This window comes from Pimephales promelas, chromosome 17 (genome assembly GCF_988280905.1).
Source record: "Pimephales promelas chromosome 17, fPimPro1.hap1.1, whole genome shotgun sequence".
Classification (NCBI taxonomy): domain Eukaryota; kingdom Metazoa; phylum Chordata; class Actinopteri; order Cypriniformes; family Leuciscidae; genus Pimephales; species Pimephales promelas.
In genome coordinates this window covers 21,896,947-21,921,192 of record NC_142785.1, presented here as the reverse complement: position 1 = coordinate 21,921,192, position 24,246 = coordinate 21,896,947, and the positions used below count along the sequence as shown (strand labels likewise).

Genomic DNA, 24,246 nt, shown 5'->3' with positions numbered 1-24,246 from the left:
GATCAGATATGTCGTTTCTTCCATGGAACACAAAAGGAGAAGTTGGGGAAGGGGAAGTTTGATCAGTAACACTCGCTTTTATAGTGACAGAAATTCTTCTCAACATATTTTGCATTTTTTGTATTCCACTGAAGAAAGTTCCACCTAGGCTTTTCTTTCTACTTTATCTATCTCAGCTCAATGGATATGCTTTAATTACCTTGATCTAAATTTACATTGAAATGGCCGTAATATGTTTAACTTGTAAATGAATATTGGGAAATAACCGAGGTTTTGGCTTAGAATAAGATGCTTGTTTTGGATTTAGCTGACTGCACAAAGGACGTTGCGTCATGGGATCATAGCCTGCCTGGTACTTTACTGTTGGGGGTAATTTTACTTTTAATAATCCTAATACTTGTCTTGCCGTATGAATTGACTAAAAAATGCATTCAAATAAAGTCCGTGGTGGGTAATATTTGCTAAACTTCGGCAGCATAATGAAACCGCCCTTCAGCGCTGTACTAAGGCGGAGGAGACCGAGACCGAGTCGCTCTGGGGGGAAGGCAAGAGGAAATGCCATGCCATCGCCCCGGTGCTCAAATTTCCCTGCGTGTAGACTGTTGTTAAAGGAGCCGTTACCAATTGAATCTAGCTCTCTCCATTAGTGTTATGTAGTCATTGATTGTGCGATATGTGAAAAAACAGGTTGTTACATTAGCCTTTGTTTAATCGTCTCTGCCTGGAGCCTGAAACTGCTCCCACTCAATGCCTCCTCCTTATACCGCTCATATGGCAGTCACCGCAGCCTCCGCAGCAGCACAGAGACGCGACTGGCGTGGATGCCTGAAAATGTGCTAAAAGGTTTGTTTGTTTGTTTGTTTGTTTTTAGCTTGTCAAGCTTTGAATTTTACCGTGTTTGAGTATGGCAATACGCATTTTCCCACTCGTGTCGGGCTTGAAGAACAAGATTACATTTTGACATTGACTCGTGTCATACCGGTGATGTGGCTAATTTCAGGTAATTTCATTAAAATACCTTTTATGGATTTAGCCGGTCAAATACACGTCTTAAGGTTTTGTTTTTTCTAAAGTGTTTTGCAGCTATTGTAATCACATAGGCTAGGCAACGCATCGGCTTTTCGTTTAGTTTCTTTGTTGTTTATGTATAAAGTCGCTTCTTCCGGAAAAGCAGATGTGTCATGTTAACAGCTGCAACAAAAACACCAGAAAGGAGAATGTGAACTAAAATATAAGTGGTGGGGATTTTGATTCATCCCAGTGAGTCGAATCTTTTTATCTGTTTGTTCAGTGACCCCTTACGTTACATGAATGTCTTTTTATATTAAGAAGTTTGTCATTACCACCACTCACTCTCAGGTTGTTCTAAACCTCAGGTTCTTTCTTCTGTTGAACACAAAAATATATTTTAGAGAATATGATGACAGACATTTGACTGGCTGCCACTGACTTAGGAAAAACAACTATGTAAGTCACTGTATGGTTACCATACTTTCTTCAAAATTTCTAACTTTGCATTCAACAGAAGAAAGAAACCAATTTACTGACTTGAAAGATTACAAGACAAACAACAACAACAACAACACAGGTGTGTTTTAGTAGGTTTTAGACAAATGTCCGTTTGGTTAATATTAAGTTAGGCTACAGATGAAACAAACTGAAATATTCCTAAAGTGGTTGTGACCAACAACCCTTCCCCCTCTGGTCCACTCAAACTTGAAAAGCAAACAAAAAGAAGTTTGACAAGTTCATACTAGAACTCACTTTTCTAGCTTCACCTAGTATTTTCTATATTTTACTAATTCTGTCCTGTTTGTATGGAAAATGTTTTAAATGGATCTTTGTTCAATAAGATTATTGCATAACCCCCCTCCCCTCTTTTTATAGGCTTTTAGCCAGGACACTTGATTTTGGTGATATAGAATATGCAAGAATGTGTTTCCCCACTCTTCTGGTGCTGAGAGCCCAAAGCCCTCCCGGATCAGGTGGAACAAAACGGCAGTGACTTGATTAACATCATTTAGGAAACATGGCACCTCAACCACCTTCCAGCTTGGAGGAGCAGGAGGGGGAGCTAGATGAGCCTGAATCTGAGGGAGCGAAACAAGGACCAGGACCCCCTTCTGATCAAGATCATCCAGCTACTTGCGATGCCCCAGATGGAGGCTGGGGATGGGTGGTCCTGGTGGCTACCATCCTTGTCTTAGCTCTGACCCTGGCCTTCCCCTCATGCATTGGCATCTTCTACTTAGATCTTCAGGAAGAATTTAAAGCCAGTAACAGTGAGACATCTTGGGTTCCTTCAATAATGACGTCTGTTCTGCATGCCGGAGGTAAGAATGTGATAGTCAGTTTTTGTTTAGAAGGTGCTCAACAGTTTGTAATTTCTAGCAACACCAAACAAAATTACAAAAATAATGACTTTCAGACATTCGCACATTGATCGGACAAACAAGAAGTCTCACCCCAAAACTTACAAGCCAATGTGGTGAAATCAGGCTGTTTAAATAACGGAGTAATATTCTGAAAGTGCCACAGTGTTTAAACTTTTTGGGAGAATAAACCTACAAACTGCTTTCTTGCAGATTCTTGCAAAAATACCTCCACTCCAGAGAGTTGTTACTTTTCCAGCAATTGATTTAAAAATAAACACTAATCAACAATTTAATTAAATTACCAAATTATTTAACTTCTTTATAAAAAAAAATATTTTGGAGTAGATATGCTATACATTTATTTTCTCTCCACTGTGAGAAGGAAGTTTTGCTCATTATCTGATTAAGCTGCCGTCCCTTGCAAAAGTGTTAAAAATACCCTTTAAAAATAAATAAATAAATAAATAAAGTGTTCATTTTTTTTTCATATTTTATTGTTGCTGCCTTACTTGAAATGACTTTTTTCACATCCATCTACAATCCACACACCACAATGACAAAGCAAAAAACACATTTGTGACAACTTTGCAAATTTATTAAAGGGATACTCCACCGTTTTTTCGTAGTAAATGTTATTCCCTTAACTAAGACGAGTTGATGCATTCCTCTCTCGTCTCAGTGCGTGCACTCAATCGCTCAAGACACTTTGATCGCACTTAACTAGCCCAGTTCATTCAATTCAACACAGCACTTGCTGTGGTATTCTGCCATACAATATAGTTATCCACTTTACACTTTACAAGTTATCCACTTTTAGAAAAGCACAACGTTTTATTTTGTGTCACCGTCCTAGGTCGAGTCACACTACTCGTGTAACTGTATTTAAAGGTCCCCTGACATGGGTTTTTTGTATTATTTTATAATGTTTCCTGGGTTGCCCTTATAAGGTTAGTATGTTTTTTAGATCAAAAATAGTCATAATTTAGAAATAAAAGGCATTTTTCCTAGCCTGATTTTAGCCTCTGCTTAGAACGGTCTGTTTGACGGGGCGTGTCTGCTGTGGGATTCAATGTAACCGCCCACTGCTGTGATTGGCTGACATGCTTGCATATGAAATAGCTACATATTACATGTGAAACTGAATGAAAGTTTTTTTTTTTTTTTAACTGTTTAAACATTTTTCTTCCAGGTCCTCTGTGTAGTGTGATGGTGGAGCGCTTCGGTTGCCGGGCGACGGTAATGTTTGGGGGAGTGCTGAGTGGTTTGGGGATGGCGGTCAGCTCTTTCTCACATTCAAAAGTTGACTTATACATCACTACTGGGGTCATCACAGGTCAGTAAGGCCCCAGAGGAAGTGATTATGACATCTTGCTTGATCTGTGCTGTATAAAGAGCAACAGCATAAATGTCATTGAGTTATCATTATCACTAAGCGTTTTACTGCCTGACCCAATCATTTTCTTGAGCACACAAGAATCCTGCTTATGATCAGCAGGATCCTCACAGACTTTATGTATTTATTTTTCATTGATGATTGTTTAGAACTTTAGTTTTGTTTTGTAGTTTGTAATTCAGTTAGCAAGTGTGTAATCTATCAGTTAGTCATGCACGATCCTCTATTTGTTTTACAGGTTTGGGCTTCTGTTTCAGCTTCCAGCCCGCTGTCACAATACTTGGCCACTACTTTGTGCGCCGTCGTCCCTTTGTCAATGCGATGTCCTCCACTGGTACTGCTCTGGGTCTGTGTACATTGCCATTTTTAGGTGACTATCTGCAGAGCAAGCTGGGCTGGAGAGGAAGCTTTCTGGTGCTTGGTGCTGTCCTGCTCAACTGCTGTGTTTGTGGAGCCGTTATGAGACCGCTAAGGCCTCGCAATCGCAAAAAGTCAGAGATGATGACCAACAGTCCCAGGCCCCCAGGCAAAAAGGCATGTGTGCTGGGAATCTGTCAGAGCTTAGCATCGTTCCTCAGAAAACACATGGCCTTTGACCTCTTCTGCAGTAACCTGCGATTCCGGGTGTATTCATTGGGCATCACTTGGATGATGCTGGGCTTTGTGGTGCCACTTATTTACCTGGTCCCGTATGCATCAGCTCACAAAATGGATCCAAGCCGAGCCGCCCTACTTCTTTCCATCCTAGGCTTTGTCAACATCTTTGCGCGGCCTCCCGCCGGAGTGCTCTTCAGCCATTCCTGGTTTAAAGGTCGACACATCTACGTTTTTTCATTCGCACTTCTAATAAATGGACTCAGTAATAGTATCTGCTGCATTTCTCCTAGTTTCATTGTGCTGTTAATTTACGTGCTGATATACGGACTGTCCATGAGCGTGGTAGGCTCACTGATGTTCACCGTCCTGATGGATGCAGTGGATATGAGTCGATTCCAGTCTGCGCTCGGCCTGCTGTCCATCATGGAAAGCGTCACACTGCTGATAGGACCTCCCCTCGCAGGTAACATGAAAACTTTGTATTTTTAATTATGTGTAGTAAAGGTCGACAGCACCATGTCGCTGCCTGTGTATGTACGACTCAAATGAGGTGTGTTCAAATCCTCCTGGGAAGTTCGTATTTAAGTGTTGGAGAGTCGTTATTACGGCGTCAGGTATGTTTATTTAACTTTTGTCGGTGTAAGGTACACATACGATATTGGGCTGTCCCAGATGAAAGATGACCAATCGTGGTGACATCTGTGGTCATGGCTCCTAAACTGTGGTCCTAGATCATACAGTGAGAAAGGTCCAAATACGGCCGTTGCCACGGTCTGGCGACCCAAGGTAGTCTGCGATCAGTTTCAGAAATTTAGCATGATCATGTCACAGTGTTCAGTGCTGCAAGCTACGTTTACTGAATAGCCAATAAAAATGCAACATGAATTGGCTAATGATCAACATGACGTGGAGCTAAAATTTAAAACTACTTGTTCTAAGTCCATATTCTCCTCTTTTGCTTCCTCTTTTTTTCAGCGCACATAAAAATCACAATTGCAAAAATGCTATTCATGTTGCTCTGTTTTTTTACCACAAGCACATGCTCATAATGCTTTATTTTTCCTTACTAAAGTAACTTGTGTCGTAGTCTGCGATTCGATAAGTGTCATCATCCCACAGTCTACACACGTCGTAGCGAAGTTTATTAGACCCATGTAACAGGCATTAAGTACAAAAAAAATGAAGAAAGATTTTTAAATCTGAATGAAGAACAATGATTGTGCATCAGGTGTGTTTAATTAATTTCTGAAAAATTATCGTCCACTAGAGATGTTGCATCCAATGATCTTTCTCATTGACACACAACCAACTCGTAAACTCTGAGCTCCAGAGTTTCTCGCTCATAATTATAACCGTGGTGGCGTTCATGTTTGTTCAGCTCATTTCGACATGACTTGAATGCACAAACAAGGCATCTAAACTCAGGAGACCATCCATTGAAAACAGACAGAGACTATTTTAAATGTATTTCCATAGATATTCAGTTCAAGTTCAATACCTTTATTTGTCCCCTCAGTGGGGCAATTGATTTCACAGCATAGGAGCACAGACTTACAGACATAAATACACATAGTATAATAAAATAACATAATGCACATTCTAATCAATTCCAAGATGTGTAAGCTACCTTACCCTCCTTGCATTTAGAAGAGAGACAGCAGACGGAACAAAGGAGTGTTTAAATCTGGATGTTTTGACAAATGGGAGTCTGAGCAATGAACCTGATGGTAAAAACTGAAACTGTTGATGTAAAGGATGAGAACAGTCAGTCAAGATGGAGTTTGCTTTCTTAAACAGTTGTTTTTTGTAAAGATCCATTAAGGTTTCTTGTGGACACCCAATAATTTTACTGCTAATACTAACAACCTTGTTCAGTAAGTTCCTCTCCTTTACCCTCAAGGATTGAAACCAACAAACAAAGGAGAACGTAATAGTAGACTCAATAAAAGAACGATAAAAGATATAGCATGGGTGTTTCTAGCTTTTCATTATTAGTAGGGTTTTCAGGTCTTGCAACACCCCTGATAAACAAAACATTTTGTAAAGGTGGTTGACTTGAAATACTTATGGAGAGTTGGAAAGTAAACTGCATTTATTGGGCATTAAGCTTGGCCAAATATTTATTGTGAGCCTATTTGAACATTTGTACTTCAGTTGTCATAATACTTGATCATTTAGATTTGCTAAATCGGTCTCTTTTAAAAAACAAACAAACTTATTTTTCATAGATTTTGTGTTTTATTTTTTTAATGTATGATTTGTGAGACACTTTATTATGCGTTATTGCTAAATATGCTATGTACATCTTTTTTTATTTGTTTTTTTAATTTTATTTATTTTATTACTTCAAACTGTGCAGCACTCAACTCTACAAACAGCTTGACTTTTAACTAAGTAAAGTCACGACTATTTAAAAAAAAATTACACTTTTTTTCTCTTTTTTTTTTTGGTTGTCGTTTTAACGTAATATTTAAACATGGAAATTATGGAAATTTAGTGAAGAAATAGTGACCAGTAACTGTTACTGGTCATTATTTCTTCACTAAATGTCCGTAAATTTATTTTATTTTAAAATCCAGACATCCCAAGTCTCCCGGAAGATCTGGGAGTCTCCCGCACATTGATAGGGTGTCCCTGATTCCCGCAAATTAGTTAAAATCTCCTGTTATCTACACCACGCCTGCGAGACAGAACATTCTGTGCTCCGGTGAAGCGCACGCAAAACAGAGAGGGAGAGAGCGAGAGACCTCTCGTGTGTGTCAACAATCCAGTCAAAGTCGTATGAAAAAGTATGAACACATAATGTGTTTACCTAAAAATTCAACAGCTCTTATATCAAGATCATATCTTGCTTGGATCAGGAAATTAACTTTATTTCCTGTCATGTCTCAACCTTCCTGTCAAAGTAAAGTACCATAAAAAAATGTTCAAAGGCATTCCCAACCATTTTTGCTGTATAAAGAATAAATCACTATGATACAGAATGAAACATATGTGATTGCATTTGTGACTATCTGTGAGGCAGTCTGTGCCTGTGTTTGAGTATAGAATGGAATGTCTTCTCCATTGTAACAGCACTAATCTGGATTTGCCTTATGGTGGGAGCGGAGGCTGTGTTCTCATTCTGGTCAAGCTTAACTGGTTCTTTCTCACACAGAAATGCCATTATTAGTTGAGCCAAGCACAACCTAGCACCTTGGAGTGCTACTACAGTAATACACATTTGTTTGGCTTACCTTATTTAAGGAAAAAATGGGGTGGGGGGCTACATAAGGTCTTAAACCTTCACAAACAGTCTTTTCAACCACACTGTATCGTTGTTTTTAAATATTTATATTATCACAGAAGTATAAGTTTATAGTTCGGATATAAACAGTATTGAAACAAGTGAAGTCTTTATGAGTCATTGAATCAGTCATTCAAACTGTAAGAAAAAAAATATCATTCAGGTGAATTAAACATTTCAAATAGACAGAAGCGAATAACATTTTGTCAGAACCTCCAGGAAATTTCAAAAAGAGTCAAAAAAAAAATATGGTTTTGAAAAAAATAGTTAGCAGCACAACTGCTTTCAACATTTATATTAATAAGAACCATTATTAAGAAATGAGCATCAATAATAACTGATCAAAATTTGAAAAGTATGTTTAAATAATTATTTAAATAATAAATACATTTAAATAAATCAATTAATACATTTAAATAAATATTTAAATAATTTCTGAAGGTTCATGTGATTTCTTAAGACTGGCTGCTGAAAATTCAGCTTTGGCATCACTTTAAATTGTAGGTGTATATTTATTCACAATATTACAGTTTTACTGTATTATTAATCAAATAAATGCAGTCTGTTGAATTATTTTTAATTATTCCAAACTTGTGACCAGAAGTGTACAGGTTAATTCACAGTTCTTTGTTTTGTTTCCTACTCTAGATATGAAATGAACTGTTAAATGTTATCATATCTCTGTACCTGTGTTACAGGAGTGCTTGTGGACAGAACCGGACAGTACACATACGTGTTCCTGGCCTGCAGCATCTCAGTGGCCTTATCAGCTCTTTTCCTGATGGTTTCCTTCTACTGGCTGGACTCCCGTGATGCAGCCCTGAAGAACAGTTTACCGGCGTCCGGGTCTCCAGCTAAACCTGCTGCAATCAATATGTCCACAGACTGCCAGTATAGCAGTGTGCCTACAGATGGGGACAATACAAATAACCCATCATCAGAAGCATAAAACATCACAAATGTATGACCTGGATCAGAGTTATTTATTTTTTTGTAATTGTGATCTTTATCAGGTACAAAAATATGTTACCCCATTTTTTGCTATTATAGAATGTGCTGTTTAGAACTGTATCATTTCAGTGAGTGTCACATCCTGGTTGTTTTATGACTCACATCACTGGTTTGCATTATACAGTATATATGCCATGGCGAAGCAATGTTAGTTAAACAACGTTAGTGCTTAATTCAAGAAAATATTAGGAACCCTTCTTCATTCCTAATCTAAAATGACAGAACATTTCCGTTATTTGCCCAGGGAATTAAGCTATTTGAAGTCAGGATTTTTTTCATATCATGCTTTTTAATATGATTTTTCTTAATTTTTCACCAGTTTTTCACTCTGTTCATTTTGGGGTTTGTACGATTTTTGAAAGAAGTTTCTTATGCTCACTATGCTGCATTTATTTAATAAAATACAGTAGGGGCTATATAGTGAAATGTTATTACAATATAAAATAACTGTTTTCTATTTTAATATATTTGAAATTCACTCCTGTGATTGCGAAGCCATTACTCCGTCCAGATCTTTCAGTAATCATTCTAATATGCTGATTTTTGTACTCAAGAAACATTTATTATTATTTAATATTATCTTATTCTTAATATTTTAGTGGAAACAGTGATATATTTTTTCTGTATACTTTGATAAATAGAAAGTTCAAAAGAATAGCATTTATTTGAAAGAAATTTTAGATATTTTGTAACAAATGTCATCAGTGTTGCTTTTAATGCATCTTTGCTGAAAGTCATGATTTAAAAAAAAAAAAAAAAAAAAAATCTTACCAACCCCACACTTCTATATTACACTGTGTTGTTTTATACATAATTTGTGTCATAAGACCCATGCACTGACAAACCTGGCTCTTGTTGGAAGATTGTTGGTCTAATGTCTCTACAAATTCAGTAGGCTACTGTATAATAAATGGAGAAATTAGTTTTGCTGTTATTCCATGTGGGTCCTTAAAGTTTCTCAGTACAAGACCCTCTTTGACCCAGACACATTTAAAACAAATAAGTTGTCCTGTTTTTAGTGCTTGGGTATGAGAAAACTTAAATTTGTGCCTAGGGTGTTTGTTAGGTTCAAGGATTTCACTGAATGAGATTGTGTTTGTACAAAGGGCCCAACAAAGGGCCCATTGTTATTGAGTGTCTTGAATTATTATTTACTGCTGAACAGAACAAGTGTCACATCTCACTTTGTGCTGATTTATATGTGAATTCTCTTGTTGTCCTTGCTCTGTTATTGTGTTACTTAACTTTACCAAAGCAAATGACCAACTTCTAAAAGCTTAAAGGGCTGTGAGCCCCTTGAGAGAGAGTATAATTTATATCATGTGTAATATAAAGTTTTTACTATAAATAAAGAGTTTATTTCTATACTCAATTTAAATATAAAACTAAGATGTAATGCAGATGCGCTGCTTTTTCTTTTGCTATCAATAAACAAGCAGAATTATTATTTGGCTTATTTCCTTCTAAGTAAACTTGTACCCACGTTATTTTTAATGCTTGGAAAAAATGTTTTTTAGTGCCATGTTTTAAAGCTTAGACAAATAATGAATTTTAAGTGTTAACAACGTACATTCTGCCATAGCGTGCATGCTAGGCTAGTTATCCTTTTCAAGGCATGGCATAGCGATAATATCCTCCTAAAACACATAGCTACACAAAACTTAAAATATTGATGTTAATGTTTTTAGAAAATGCCTATAATAATAGTTTTTCGATATTAAAATCCTTGTTTACATACAGTAAGCATATATTGGAGAGAAAAGGGCTGCACTTTCGTGAAAGGAGGACAAGATTACTTTAATGGCTAAACAGCGCTCTCTGTTGGCCACTTGGAGAACAAATGAACGGTGACCGGGGCAGCGTAGTACGTCATGATTCGTCATACGCTCACTGCATGGCTTATTGATTAAAAAAACGTTTTGTGCACACCGAGACTGCCTCGTTTTAAACAAACTATTAGCGCATTCCCACTATTTTCTCGATTCTTACTATTCTTATCCGCACTGACCTAAAAAAACAACAACAAAAAAACAAAAACAGTTTTGACGCCGCCCACATGTGAAAGTGAAACCGAAGGTGATCCTTCGACAAAATGCAACGAGAACAACGAATGGTAAGAAATCTAAAACTTTATAATGTTTAGTGCTTATACAATATATTTAAAAGTACTTGAGAAGATTATTGCTGCTATAACATCCTAAACCTGCTAACAGTTAGATTTAAATGGGTGTCAGGATCCTTTAGTTGGCCAGGCGAATTAAGAGACCAACTTGCCCATCAGCTAAAACCAACCAAAAGACTAGTCTGAATGGGCTATGGGACCATTGCAGTATTGTTTATATGATTCCCTTTTGTTTTTCCAGTTTTAACATGAGCTCAAAGGCGTACCCCATACCCAGAGCTGCAGCAGAACACGCTGCTGTGTTGTTCTGTGATCTTGTCATCTGGGCTTTTGTGTGGATAGCACTGCTGTGGCTGGATGGAGAGGGCAGTCTGGATCTAAGGTGCCTGTGGGCTCTCAGGACCATCAGCTACGTTGTGCTTTATGCAGTAATCACACATGTCTCTGACAGCAGCAGTCAGCCTCACCTGAAGCACTGGGTAGCCCTACTGAGCTTCCTACCTCCTTTGTTTGATAGCATTCAGACAATGCTTCACGGGACTGGGAGAGGCTTTAGTCCTGTTCCTGATCCTGGCATGGTGATCCTGAGCACTGCTACATCTACCCTCATATATATGCTGTGGGAGATGGCCTTCCCACACGGTGGGCCATCTAAGGGTTCCAGGAACCAGAAGAAAGATGAAGAGGCCAGAGCACTCCTAATGAGGGTCATCCGCTACTCCAGGCCAGACTATCTTCATCTAGGAGCTGCCTTCCTTTTCCTCACCCTGGCGGCACTTTGTGAGTGTTTTTCCTGGTTGAGAAAACTAAAATATTGTTAGAATTAGTCTGATTTTAAATCCAAACCTTTTATCTACACAGAACAAACTATTGTAAACTAGATCCATAGTAATACCTTTTATTTTGTAGTTGAGACATTCATCCCATACTGCATTGGGAAAGTTATCGACATACTGAGTGGAAAGTACCAGCACAACAATTTCTTATGGGCCATTGGACTCATGGCTCTGTGTTCACTTGGAAGGTCAGTGTAAAATGTGAAAATCTTACTAAAAACGAATGTCTTTGTGTACAAATTGGTTTTGTTTCTCACAATTAAAATGTTAAATTGTTGTGTCTTTAAGTTCTATGTTCACTGGTCTGCGCGGTGGGATGTTCATGTGTAGCCTCTGTAGACTCAACAAGAGAATACGACACCTGTTGTTCCAGAACCTCATGAAGCAGGAGATAAGCTTCTTTGAAGATAATAAACCAGGTATGATACCTGTTCCTACTCTTTGGAAGTTGAAGTTTAGCACTAATTGTCTTTCTATGTAAATAGGGCAGATTAAATGTGTTTTTTTTTGGGGGGGGGGGGGGGGGTTGACCTTGTAATATGTAATAAGAATGTTATAACTGGACCTTTAGGTGAAAACAACAGACTTCCCTCTGGTGACGTATGCAGGACTACAATCTTTAAGTACACTTAAACCCTGACCCAGGAAAGCCTGGACATTTGGAGTGCAACGCCTACATCTTAAAATCCAATCAATAACCAATGCTTAGAATCATATTTTTACTTTTTTCGATAATTCATTTCACTCGCATGTGCTTCACAATGCGGAACACCTAATGCTCTTTCTGTTTCATCGTGAATTTTTAACACTACAAGCGCTGCAATTTATAAACACAGTGTCAAGTAAAGCCCAAAGTCATAGAACTGCTTCTTGCAGTTGTTGCCGAGAAAAATGTTTCTTGAGTTTGTACTGGTGTCAAACTGAATAGGTTCAAAGTACAGAAGAAAGCTGAAGGCTTATGCCAGGTGCACATTGTACGATTTTGAGCTGTCCCAAATGAAAGATGACCAATCATGATGATTTCTGTGGTCGGTGGTCCTACAACGTACAGTGAGAGAGGTTCAAATACAGCCATTGTCACGGTCTTGCGGCCTTTTAGCCTGCGATAAATTAATTTTCTGATAGTGTCAGAAATTCACCTTGATCATCTCACAGTGTGTTTAATGCTACGACCTACAGTACGTCTACTGATTTGCCAATTGTATGCAACATGAAACGTTTTCACAAATGCACGCTTTTGTAGTTTACATGAAAACGATAACTGTATCATTTAAAAAAAATTGTATTTTGAATCACATTTTTTTATTTGCGTTTTCAGGCCCCCAAAACACAATTGTCCTGTAAATAAACAGCCAAAATGCACAAAAAGTTTTCAGTTTTTAGTTGAAAATGTGTCCCCCTAAACAGAGCCGATCCGCCCTATACGCTCACTACGCAAGCTGCGTAGGGCCCCGCAAATTACTCAAGGCCCCGCCTCCCCCTCCTCGTGTCATAGCACGTCAATTAATGTTGACAAAATGAAGCGAAACTATCCCTCTGGACACGATAAGAGAAAGAAGAAAAAACATGAGAGTGAATTGCGGGAACAACATTTAGGTAAACTTGTGTTCTCTCCTCTCCAAGTTTGATGTCAGTCAGCAAAGTAAAGTTAAGTTTATGTGCATTTCTATTGTGTTTTTTCGGTCTTGCTGACCTAGCTGGGCAGACAGGCAGTGCATCTCTTGCGTCACTTCTCTTTGTGCCTGACTGACAAAAGTGAGAGTAAAATACAATTATTTATTACGTTTGTTTTTGATAAACAACAAAGTGCAAGTTGCGCAACGGTGTTTGTTTACTGCAGCTCGGAAAAGATAACCGCGTCGCGTGTGTTAGGCTATCATGTGTGTTCATATGCGCGTGCACGAAATGAAACGCGCATTTTTTCAAGCAGAAATATATGTGGACATACTATACAATATATGGGCGGGAAATGATGGCACTCCTCTCATCAAAGTACACATTATACATACATACTTTTAAAACAAGACACTGATTATAGTCTCAGTCAATGTGTAGTTAAACATTCTAAACAACTGCAGCAGCACTACTTATGCAAGATGGAAAGCAATATTGACAATTTGTCATTGATTGACTATTGATATATAGGCTATATTGAATTTAAAATGTTGATTAGCTGGACATACTGGTCAATATGGATGCACATCCCTCAGTAAATAATAACCATAAATCAAGAATTGCTTCAACATGCATAATAAAAAAAAAAAAACTAACATGCCATGGCAAGCCATTTTAGCTTTTATTCATTCACAGTTTATGTATTTTTGATATTAAGAATATCATTTTTTTTTTACTATTTTCAATGTGAATTCTTGATTATTTTTTACTAGTAAGGCCCCTTAGTTACATTTTTATCTACCAATGTCTATTTTTGATATCAGGAATTACATGTTCACTTGTACAAAAGTTAATTCTTGATATCAATGAGCTCACGTCACAGTGTGACGGGTCAGGTAGAGGGCCCCTTAGCAGAATTTTGCTTAGGGCCCCAGGGAGGTCAGGATCTGCTCTGCCCCTAAAACTAAACAAGACAAAGAAATGACCATGACATGGGGTGACATTTCTTCGACGTAAAGAAAAAGTGTGAAACACTTGAAGATTTTTTGAAGACCATTTCACCTTTCTAATCATATCCACTGTTTTTGAGTGTTCACATAGGAAGTGCCACAAGTTGCACCAAGTAAAAAAAAAAAGAGATTGCATTCTGCTGCAAAGTTTTGCATTATTCTAAGAGTAGACAAAGCTACAAAATTGTTTATATTTGATAATATAGCCATTATTTAATATCGTGGCAATTTTTTCTCTCTTATAGGTAGTCTCACATCACGTTTAATCTCTGACACTGATAAAATGGGACGTTCTGTGGCCATGAATGTGAATGTGTTACTGCGAAGCCTGGTGAAGACATGCGGCATGCTGTTCTTCATGCTGGGCCTGTCCTGGCAGTTAACCCTCCTTACATGCATTGAAATGCCACTTCTTGCTTTCATTCAGAACTCATACAACAACTTATCCCAGGTAAGTAACCCTCCTCAAGTTCCTTTTAAAGGGATACTCCACTTTTTTTGGAAATAGGCTCATTTTATCACTCCCCCAGAGTAAAACAGTTGAGTTTTACCATTTTCAAATCCATTCAGCCGATTTTCTGATATTTAGAAGAATATCAGTAACCAGACAGTTTCTGGTCTCATTGACTTCCATATAGGAAAAAAATATACTATGGAAGTCAATGAGACTAGAAACTGTCTGGTTACTAATATTCTTCTAAATATCAAAAAATCGGCTGAATACATTCGAAAACGGTAAAACCCAACTGTTTAACTCTGGGGGAGTGGTAAAATGAGCCTATTTCCAAAAAAAGTGGAGTATCCCTTTAATTCCTGTGTCTTTCCTGACGGCCTATCCTAATATTTGTGGGTAGACCATAAAGAATTCATAATGCCTTACCTTCCTGATTAGAAAACATCCAAAGAGCTTCAGGACTATAATGCAGAGACTACAGAGTTGGCGTCTTCTGTCATTGGGTCGATGAAGACTGTGCGCAGTTTTAAGGCAGAGCATCAGGAACAGCAGCGATATGAACAGACTCTCAACAGGAAGTTCCAGGTTTTGAGGCGTAAAGGTTTCTACAGTGCAATTCATCTCTTAATACGCAGGGTAAATCATATACAGTCCTAAGTTGCATTCACTGTTCTCCTTAATAGAAATTGTTACAGTTCATTGATTCATACTAATAGCTATCTTCTTGCATTGCATTTTAGTTCATTACAGTGGGCTTGAAGGTAGCAATGCTGTTCCAAGGCCGAAATCTCATCTCGTCTGGACAGCTTAGCAGTGGCAGCCTTCTTGCGTTTGTGTTCTACCAGAAGGACATGGTGACCAACATGAGGGTAAGATGGCCGGGTAAATTTTACAGTTATTTGACCGTTCATTTAGAAGAGACTAAATTCTGCCCATACTTATATTCTCAGCATCTTGTATATATCTATGGAGACATGCTGAATACTGTGGGATCAGCAGTGAAGGTGTTCCAGCTACTCGATAGGAAGCCACAGTTGAAAGAGGCAGGCCATCTGGCTCCAGAGAAGCTTAAGGGAAGACTAACCTTTGAAAAGGTCACCTTTTCTTACCACTCCCGTCCTGATCAAATGGCACTTAAGGTACTTTTTTTGTTTATTCCGCAAAAGCTAATCATAGATTGAACTAGTGTGATTTGCATGTATTCATTGTTGAATTGTTGCAGTCTGTTACATTGGAATTGAGTCCAGGAAAGCTGACGGCATTGGTAGGGCCCTCTGGTGGTGGGAAGAGCTCTTGCGTCAGCTTGCTCCAAAGGTTCTATGATCCACAGGAGGGTGAGCTGTTCCTGGATGGAGAACCTCTGTACAGTTACCAGCACCAGTATTTGCATAAAAAGGCAAGAATTGATTCACCAGCATTTACCACCATATAACTTCAGGGGCCAGTTGGTCAAAAATGTAGTCTGGATCAGAATGATCTGGATTTAGAAATCCCATGTTTTGCAAACCAGGATTAGGTAAACCATCATGTGCCAGTTTTTTAATGCAAAATTTGAATTGAATCACCCTGATCCAGATACACACATTATAGTGCTCTACAGAACCCATAAAGGGGCGTACTGATAGAAATTATATGAGACAGGCGACAAAATTCAATGCATTTTTGCGTTCACTCGCAAATAATCTCTCTTTAAATTTTTTGTCTTTTTTGTTTTTTGTCTTTTGTTTATATTTCAAGCTGTTTGGCGATGATTTTTTGGCTTTTTTTTTTACTTTACTTGTAGGCTACCAAAAGGCTTAATAAGCCTAATGTCTACTTATAATTTGTTACTTTAACAGTTTAAACTAATCAAGAGGAAAGTTGTTTTTAAGTTGTTACATTTTTGTTCTTGAAATGCACACTTCTGCTGGGATTTTTTCCATCAAATGTATCCCAACTTACTAAAAACGTTTTAAACACAAACTGATGATTTAATCCAGAGTCGATTTTGTGATCTAATCCGATTTCAGAATACTTTTTTCTTTTGAACAACATATATTCAAGATTTGATACAATCCAATAACCAAAATCTGATCAGATAACTTTCGAACAACTGGCCCCAGGAGAGATATGAAAACATTCAATTCCATTGGATGGTTTGGTGAGACAGTAGTTTATAAATAGTAGTTTATAAAAATACACATTATTCTCTTTCATTTGGCTCAGGTGGCGATGGTATCCCAGGATCCTGTGCTTTTCTCTGGCTCTGTGAGATATAATATTGAATACGGTTTGCAGGACTGCACACTTGAAAGAGTAGAAGCAGCTGCTCGTAAAGCCAATGCACACAACTTCATATGCAAATTGGAACAGGGATACAACACAGGTAGATATAAGTTAACTAAAGAAGCACCAATATTAAAATTCTTTATGATGCTAAAGAGCCGTTAACTATTTTCATGTTATAGCTAGCCAATATCACATTTTTATACTTTTTTGTACTAACCTAACCAAAAAAATTTAAGAAAGCCTAGAAGTGAATGAAGGCATGACATTATACATTATACTAATATACTTTAGGGTTAGTTCACCCAAAATTGAAAATTCTGTCATTAATTACTCGCACTTGTGTCGTTCCAAACACGCAAGACCTTTGTTCATCTTCAAAACAGAGATCTTTGTTGAAATCTGAGAGCTTCATGTCCCTCCATAGACAGCTACTGTATGCAACTACCACTTTGACACTTCAAATCCATGAATTGAGAAGTTTTGTCCAAATCTTTAATCGCTTAATATGATGAACAGATTTAAGTTAGTCTTTTATTTTTCATATACACATTGATCAGCAAACATAAACAGAAGCTTAACCAAATCTGCTTGACGCACGAGAACAAACCTCATTGGTTCTCGCACGCCATGCAAACATGCTTGCGCTTCCATTTACCACAACTGATGTGTGAGGTGATGAATAAAATTATATTTACACAGTTATTTATAAATCAGTGACATGGTACTGATACATGTAAAAATAAATCGAGTTGGTTAAATTTGAATGCTCTTTCTGTAGATGTTGGCGAGTGTGGCGACCAGCTGTCGGCGGGGCAGAAGCAGTGCATTGCTATAGCCAGAGCTCTGATAAGGGACCCACAGATTCTTATATTGGATGAAGCCACCAGCCACATGGACAGTAGCACACAACAAGCAGTACGAGCTCCTATGGAATTAATACTAAATCTGCACAGTAATTATTTTTAAGCTGCAGTAACATTTATAGTGTCTATTCATGATCTTATTTCCCAGGTTCAAGATGTGCTCGATAGTATAACGGATCAGACAGTGCTGGTAATAGCTCATCGTTTGGAGACTGTAGAGAAAGCAGACCACATTATCTTCATGGAGGGAGGTGAAGTCGTGGAGCAGGGAACACACCGGCAGCTCATGGCCAAAGGAGGAAGATACTATCGGCTCAGACAAAAGCTTTTTAATCTGGAGACACAACCGGTTGGCTAAAGAATCAGATTTGTGAATAGATTTTACCTGGTGTTCAGTACACACTCACAGAGTGCCTTTCATGTAGATTGAACAACTCATTCTAGTGTAGATCTGTGTGGAGATTTATTTTTTATTTTTTGTACATTTCTCCATCCTTCTGTTATAGACAGTGTTTTGTTCATTTTGTTAAGTGACGATGCATGGGACACATAAAAAAAGGAAAGCATGGGCTTTGTATCCTAAAAGTAGAACAGTATGAAACAACCTCTACTGTATTACAAAATATATGTAATACACAATTTTGTGTGTGTATTCAAATCAGAGAATGACCAGTGGGTTTGCCCTCAGCTGCAGAAAAATGCGAAACAAGATCTCAGAGCTCTTTTCCATCTTCATTGTGCCACCAAGAGCTGCTTGATTTTGAGCATCCTGGAGATCTTTATAAAGAGACTGACAAAAGAAAATGTTTTTTTAGCATTGAATTAAGCAAAACTGTCCGATATATGCGAATTAATACTTATCACAGAGTAAAGGTGCAGCCACAAATGTTGAAGGCAAAAAAATAAATAAAAAATGATGACACCTTTAGACTTTAATGCTAATAGTGTAATCTAAGCATGCAAGAATGAACAAATAAAATGAAGGGAATCGGATCTACCTCAACGTGCCGTACAGCTTCACACAAGCTCTGTGTTTTTAACTGCTTTGTATGGCAACATTTTACAGTTGAGTCTCTCAACAAGACCTGTTGGAAAAAGTCATGATCCCCAAATCAGATTCAATTGTAAGGAAAATTGAAATATTTTATTATCAATCTACCTGTAGGCGCCTCAGAATGGCATGATGCAGTCCACACACCGCTGCCACAGATGTACTCTCCACCCGAATCTCCAGGACTTCAAGAGGTCCATCAGAACATAAATCTCCCAGTGTCACCTTGAGGAAAGACGTGAGTAGCTCATTCTAAATGATAGACTTCATGTTCGTAAATGAGTAATGAGCAGTATAAAAGTCAGCACCTCTTTGGCCATAATCTTGACAGAGCATCCATCTGGGCTGTAGGCACAAATCAATGGGCTTAGTACAGACTTTGTTTGTCCCATCACCTCTGGTGATACCAACCAGTTTAGCACAGACACACATGTGTCTGAACTGCTGGTTACCGAGATGTCCAGTTTGGCCTTTAGAAGCTCGGATGATACTCTGATCAGCACTGCAACGGGTACTGACTTGGAAGTAGTATCAGAATCTTTGGTTAACGCTCCTCTGGCACGCAGGAAGGCTTGAATGCCATCCCTGACACTGTCGTGTCTGCTGTTACCATGAGAAAAGGATCCCTCTAGCCTTAAAGCATCAAGCCAATCCACTGTAAAAGAATTCAAAGGTGCACTGATGGAGCCCATCTCTGTTAGGAGCTGGGAAACACCAAGAGAAGTTGCTTCAGGGCTAAACAGATTGGAGAGGGAGAAGGTGAGAGAACAGTAGACCTTCACTGGCAGAGACAGCCCATCAACTGTTTCAAGAGGAATGGTTACATCCAGTTTCTGATCAGAATCCAGTTTCTTCAGTGGAAATGAGTATGTCCTGGATGAGCTCTCAATATTTGAATATTGGGATAATGGGTGGACCTGAATGCATAGAGTCCAGCCATGTTCTAATGTACATCCACTTGAATTTTCAAGCACACATGCCAGAGTCAAAGAGTCTCTTTGGAGCAATGAGCTCCATCTAGCCACACCATGACAGCTGATTGGATGTTTGGTGCCCATATTAAAGTTTTTTTCATTCCCATGGGTGTCCAACAGTAGGCTGCAAACATTTATGACTTGATTCAGACGTTTGAGAGACTCATTTTTCTCCTGAAGCTTGTGTTTCAAGGATTCTGCCCTGCAGAAGACGGTAACAAAAGGATCAATGACGTGACACTCATTTTGGTCGCTCTATTAATTTATTTTTAAAATATTCATACAAACAGGGACTTGTATATTAAAAAAGAGAAAGAAACCACCATGAATACAAAGGGTACAGAACTTTTAAATTAGGTTTAAAATAGATTTTTTATCACTGACACTCTTATAACACTGTTACATCTCCTTGACTCAAAATGTGACATTTAATTTTAAGTGTTGGAGAAACAGAAGTTTTCTTTTTTATGATGAGGCATGAAACAGACCTCTCCCAGATGTTTCCGATGGAAGCCAGGAGGTCCTTCACTCTCTGGCCTGCTAGAGATGGAGATAACCTGGGCACGTTTCCTTTTTCAGATGCTTGAGGAAGGTTCACTCGAAGCAGTCTTCCACTCAAAGATATGCCCATAAGCTGCACAGATCCTTATAATTCAAATACAAACAATTTGTGTTAGTGACTTAAGAATTAAAACACTTAAAAGCCTGGTAAATAGCATAGAGATGGATCAGAATGCAATGCATGTACAGTACCTGTAGGGTTAGTATATGGCTGAGCAAGTGCTATAACTCTGCATACACCAAGACTGTCTGAAGTCAGAGCTTGCAGCTGGGACTCAGTCCCTGTGGCTTCTGATGAAGATATCGCGGTGAACTGAAGTGTGTGTAGGTCATTGAGAGAGCTGTAGTACAGCCGTTTATCATCAACACAGACACACAGCACTGGTCCTCTTACACTATGCTCATTGAAGCCTGTAAAATGTGAATTTAACAGATTATCAAAACTCATCTATAATTAAATAAATAAAGCTTTGCTACACCTGTCCTGATATCAAAATGAAGAAAAATAATAATAATTCTTGAATACAAAACCAAAATGCTTTTTGGCATTATCTATTATTATTTATTAAATATTTTAACAAAACTGCATATTGATTTTTTGTCTGGTTGTTAAATGTCATGTGGTGCAACTCCCCAAAATTTTAATTATATTTATGAAGTCAAGATATCAATATAAAAGCCTTGAAAAATATATGTTGTACTTCTTTGAGTATAATAATGTGTAAACCATATTCAAAATGTAAGGAAATATTTTATTACTTTTTTTATATTTAATGGTCACACCACATTACACTTTCAGACATTAAACTAAAACATTTTAAAAATTTCAAACATTTCAAAAACAATATGAAACCAGTACAAAAAGAAAATGATTTTCTTTTTAATAAAACATAAATTTAACTTTTTAAATAAAAGATATTTCCTTTTCTTTATTGTCAACAATCTTACTGACTATAAAATGAAAATCAAACATTTTTGGAAAAGCAAAAAAATCATTCTTACTATAATCTGCCTCTTTTCTTTCCGAACTTGCTTGTTTGCTTCTAACCATTAGTAGTTTTCCTCTTTGACCAACTGCGATGAGACACTGAGGTCCGTGTTCTCCAGAGACGCAGGTTCCGACAAATACGATTGGCTGCTCTAAGCTCTGAAGGACTCTGATTGGAGAGCTCGGCTCTCCTCTTGGACCAGCCAGGGTGGGGACGAGCAAAGGAAAGCAGCAAATACGTCCATCAGGTAAACCACATAGTATGACTGGAGAATTAACTAAAGAGGAATCCACGCCAAATAAGAGCCTAAAAAGACGGGGCTCAAGATAAGGATGGAGGTCAGAATGTTGAGAGTTGACTGACGTGGAACCTTTATGATAGATGCAAGTCAACACTGGAGGACAGTTCACACTTTTTTCTTTGTCTGTTATGTTTAATCGGCATGAGTTTACAGTTGCAACCTGGAAACAAGCAAGTTTCCGAAGGGGTCTGGATCCAAGCTCTTCATAGAGATCAAAACTCCAGATGGACTTGTGAAAACTAAGAGTCACAAGGATCTTCTCAACTATGGTAAATGCTTGCAGATTGAAATTTTTCAGGACAACGGACTCTTCCGATACTATATTTAGCACACGGTCAGGACTTTTGCTCGCCAGGACAGAGGAAGAACTAGGAAAAAAGAAGCATGGAAAAAAATTATAAAAATAAAAATTCCACATTATAATGACTAAAGAAAATCTGAAGATCTATTGAAAATACTTGACAACTGCAGTTTTCCTTCCTGTGGAGAATTCACATAAAATGACTGGAAGACTGCATTTTATCTATGTCGTAGAAAAAAAAGTGAATTCTAAATGTGAATTTATCCAGTTTGCTAAACCCCATCCCCCTTTATTATTGTTTCTGACCAGTTCTGAATTGACTGGACAAAAAAATCTGTTGCAATATTAAGGTTAAGTACTTTATTTACTACAAGTGAGCTATAGCATAGAATTGGAATAGAATTATATATTTCTGTCCAACCTTAGACAGTTACACAACTACCACTTTGATGCTTCAAAAAGTTCATAAAGAGATTGTAAAACTAATCTATATTATTTGAACGGTTTAATCCCCACAATGTCTGAAGAGACATGATTGCTTTTAAATGATGAACAGATTTAATTTAAGCTTTTATACACATACATATATTCTTCAACTCACACATTTGAACAGTTATCGGTTTAACAGATGCTCAAGCATAAACCGCTCAATTCATATGGATTCAATTGAAGATCTCTCTTTATTAACTTTTTTGAAGCGTCAAAATTGTAGTTGCGTAGCTGTCAATGGAGAGACAGAAATCTCTCGGATTTCATCAAAAAATATCTTCTTTTGTGTTCTGAAGGAAGAAAGTCGGGTTTGGGGTTTGGAACGACATGAAGGTTAGTATTTAGAGACAGAATCAACATTTTGGGATGATATAACACTTTAAGTGATCTAAAAAATATGTTATGGCAGATATTACTAACGTTACCTGAGCTGTAGTAGAGGGGTGCAGTAAAGCCCACCGTTCGCGCAAAGTGCATAAAGCCGATATTTATCGTCGCTTAATCCCAAATTGGTCACTGAATCTTCAAACTGCATCACGGTCTGAAAACAACAACAACTTGTATTGAGTGAGCTTGCACAAAAGTAGTCTGGTATAGTATAACCATAGAGTATCACAGAAAAGTTAAAAACAAAAACAAAACAAAAAAAACATGCACTTGCCGTGACTCTCCTCTCCTCGACATTGAATACGAGCACATCTTTGTGTCCGCAGGCCAAGAAAAGATTCGTGTCGTCCTGTATGATGCGCACTGAGTGTGATTGACAGTCACTGAACTCAGACAGATACTCCACACTGCACCGCTCCATTATATGATGTCACACAGGTCTGTTTTACATTCTCCACAGAGTTTACTCCAACTTAAAAGACACTTTTGTTTCGGATAATAAAACTTCTCAGATTTAACCACATAACAGAAATGCTCGCGACTGTTCCGTTTCAATTCTTACAACCGCCGACTCAACAGTGACCAATGAGGAGGATCGATGTTCTCCCTCTTCTGTTTTTTAAACAGTCAGATTTAATACACTGCCATCTACCGGAGATTCCGGTGTTCCGATTATAAAAAATAAAAATAAAAAAAAAACATTAAAAAAAAAACAGGCCAGGCATCAACAATATGCAGATTGACAATGAAAAAATAAATAAATAAATAAAATGAATCAAAAATAATACATAAAACAAGGCATAGTTTTCAAATAAATAATGTGTTACAGGATCAAAAACTTTTCAGTAGCATAACATACATCTTCTACAGTTTGTTTAGATTTTTTTACAAGGTTCTAGGAGGATAAAAACATAGAAAATTCATTTTTAAAACAGTGTTCCGGAAAATTCGGTTCCCCTGTTTCCCCTGTTTCGTAACTCCGCCCCTTACTTCCGGTTCTGGCGCTGGGGCGAAAACTGTGATGCTTTTTTGGTAACAGCCATTAGATGGCGCTTCGGTAGCGCGGCCGCCATATCGGGGTGAAAATTCCAACTGGAGTTACTGGACAACAGCACAGATAACAGTTTTGTGAGGTATTTTTTCTTGCATTAGTGAGTATTTCCATTGTATGCAACTTTACACTTTTACAACTATTATTAGTTACCAACTCCACTAGGCCTGAAATATATTTTGGACGTTTTAATCCCCATCATGCATTCATGCTACAAACATGATGATCATTGATGCGCTGCCGCTGTGTCCGTTATCCTATAACTAATTGCCACTTTGGACATTGGCTGTGTTTTTTTGTTTGTTTACATGGT

At 37.9% G+C, this 24,246-nt stretch overlaps 3 protein-coding genes across 3 annotated transcripts; 2 read left to right on the top strand and 1 right to left on the bottom strand.

Annotated features, from left to right (window-relative positions):
* Positions 1 to 109: 109 nt before the first annotated feature.
* slc16a5a (solute carrier family 16 member 5a) lies at positions 110 to 10,109 on the top strand. The gene is made up of 5 exons (XM_039664829.2): positions 110 to 843; positions 1,888 to 2,333; positions 3,565 to 3,708; positions 4,007 to 4,828; positions 8,350 to 10,109. The coding sequence occupies exons 2-5, from the start codon at positions 2,030 to 2,032 to the stop codon at positions 8,598 to 8,600; spliced, it is 1,521 nt and encodes a 506-aa protein (XP_039520763.2). The 5' UTR covers positions 110 to 843; positions 1,888 to 2,029; the 3' UTR covers positions 8,601 to 10,109.
* A 470-nt stretch (positions 10,110 to 10,579) lies between these two features.
* tap2t (transporter associated with antigen processing, subunit type t, teleost specific) lies at positions 10,580 to 18,826 on the top strand. The gene is made up of 12 exons (XM_039664828.2): positions 10,580 to 10,775; positions 11,026 to 11,564; positions 11,694 to 11,808; positions 11,909 to 12,039; positions 14,490 to 14,695; positions 15,137 to 15,334; positions 15,439 to 15,567; positions 15,649 to 15,837; positions 15,921 to 16,094; positions 16,904 to 17,063; positions 17,745 to 17,881; positions 17,978 to 18,826. The coding sequence occupies exons 2-12, from the start codon at positions 11,033 to 11,035 to the stop codon at positions 18,185 to 18,187; spliced, it is 2,181 nt and encodes a 726-aa protein (XP_039520762.2). The 5' UTR covers positions 10,580 to 10,775; positions 11,026 to 11,032; the 3' UTR covers positions 18,188 to 18,826.
* faap100 (FA core complex associated protein 100) lies at positions 18,144 to 23,509 on the bottom strand. Its single transcript, XM_039664827.2, has 9 exons — positions 23,157 to 23,509; positions 22,921 to 23,036; positions 21,418 to 22,073; positions 20,608 to 20,826; positions 20,343 to 20,499; positions 19,189 to 20,056; positions 18,989 to 19,105; positions 18,828 to 18,914; positions 18,144 to 18,619 (listed from the first exon to the last, which is right to left on the bottom strand). Exons 1-9 carry the CDS (start codon positions 23,301 to 23,303, stop codon positions 18,488 to 18,490), a joined length of 2,499 nt encoding a protein of 832 aa, XP_039520761.2. The 5' UTR covers positions 23,304 to 23,509; the 3' UTR covers positions 18,144 to 18,487.
* Positions 23,510 to 24,246: the final 737 nt, after the last annotated feature.

Excerpts from the sequence above, each read along its gene's own strand:
- slc16a5a (XM_039664829.2), top strand. The coding sequence starts at position 2,030 with ATGGCACCTCAACCACCTTCCAGCTTGGAGGAGCAGGAGGGGGAGCTA. Across the intron at positions 2,334-3,564 it reads GTCTGTTCTGCATGCCGGAG|GTCCTCTGTGTAGTGTGATG; the intron begins GTAAGAATGTGA and ends TTTTTCTTCCAG. Across the intron at positions 4,829-8,349 it reads GATAGGACCTCCCCTCGCAG|GAGTGCTTGTGGACAGAACC; the intron begins GTAACATGAAAA and ends CCTGTGTTACAG.
- tap2t (XM_039664828.2), top strand. The coding sequence starts at position 11,033 with ATGAGCTCAAAGGCGTACCCCATACCCAGAGCTGCAGCAGAACACGCT. Across the intron at positions 12,040-14,489 it reads CTTTGAAGATAATAAACCAG|GTAGTCTCACATCACGTTTA; the intron begins GTATGATACCTG and ends TCTCTCTTATAG. Across the intron at positions 15,568-15,648 it reads ACATGGTGACCAACATGAGG|CATCTTGTATATATCTATGG; the intron begins GTAAGATGGCCG and ends TTATATTCTCAG.
- faap100 (XM_039664827.2), bottom strand. The coding sequence starts at position 23,303 with ATGGAGCGGTGCAGTGTGGAGTATCTGTCTGAGTTCAGTGACTGTCAA. Across the intron at positions 22,074-22,920 it reads ACCCCTCTACTACAGCTCAG|TTCTTCCTCTGTCCTGGCGA; the intron begins GTAACGTTAGTA and ends CTTTTTTCCTAG. Across the intron at positions 20,827-21,417 it reads AAGAAAAGAGGCAGATTATA|GCTTCAATGAGCATAGTGTA; the intron begins GTAAGAATGATT and ends CACATTTTACAG.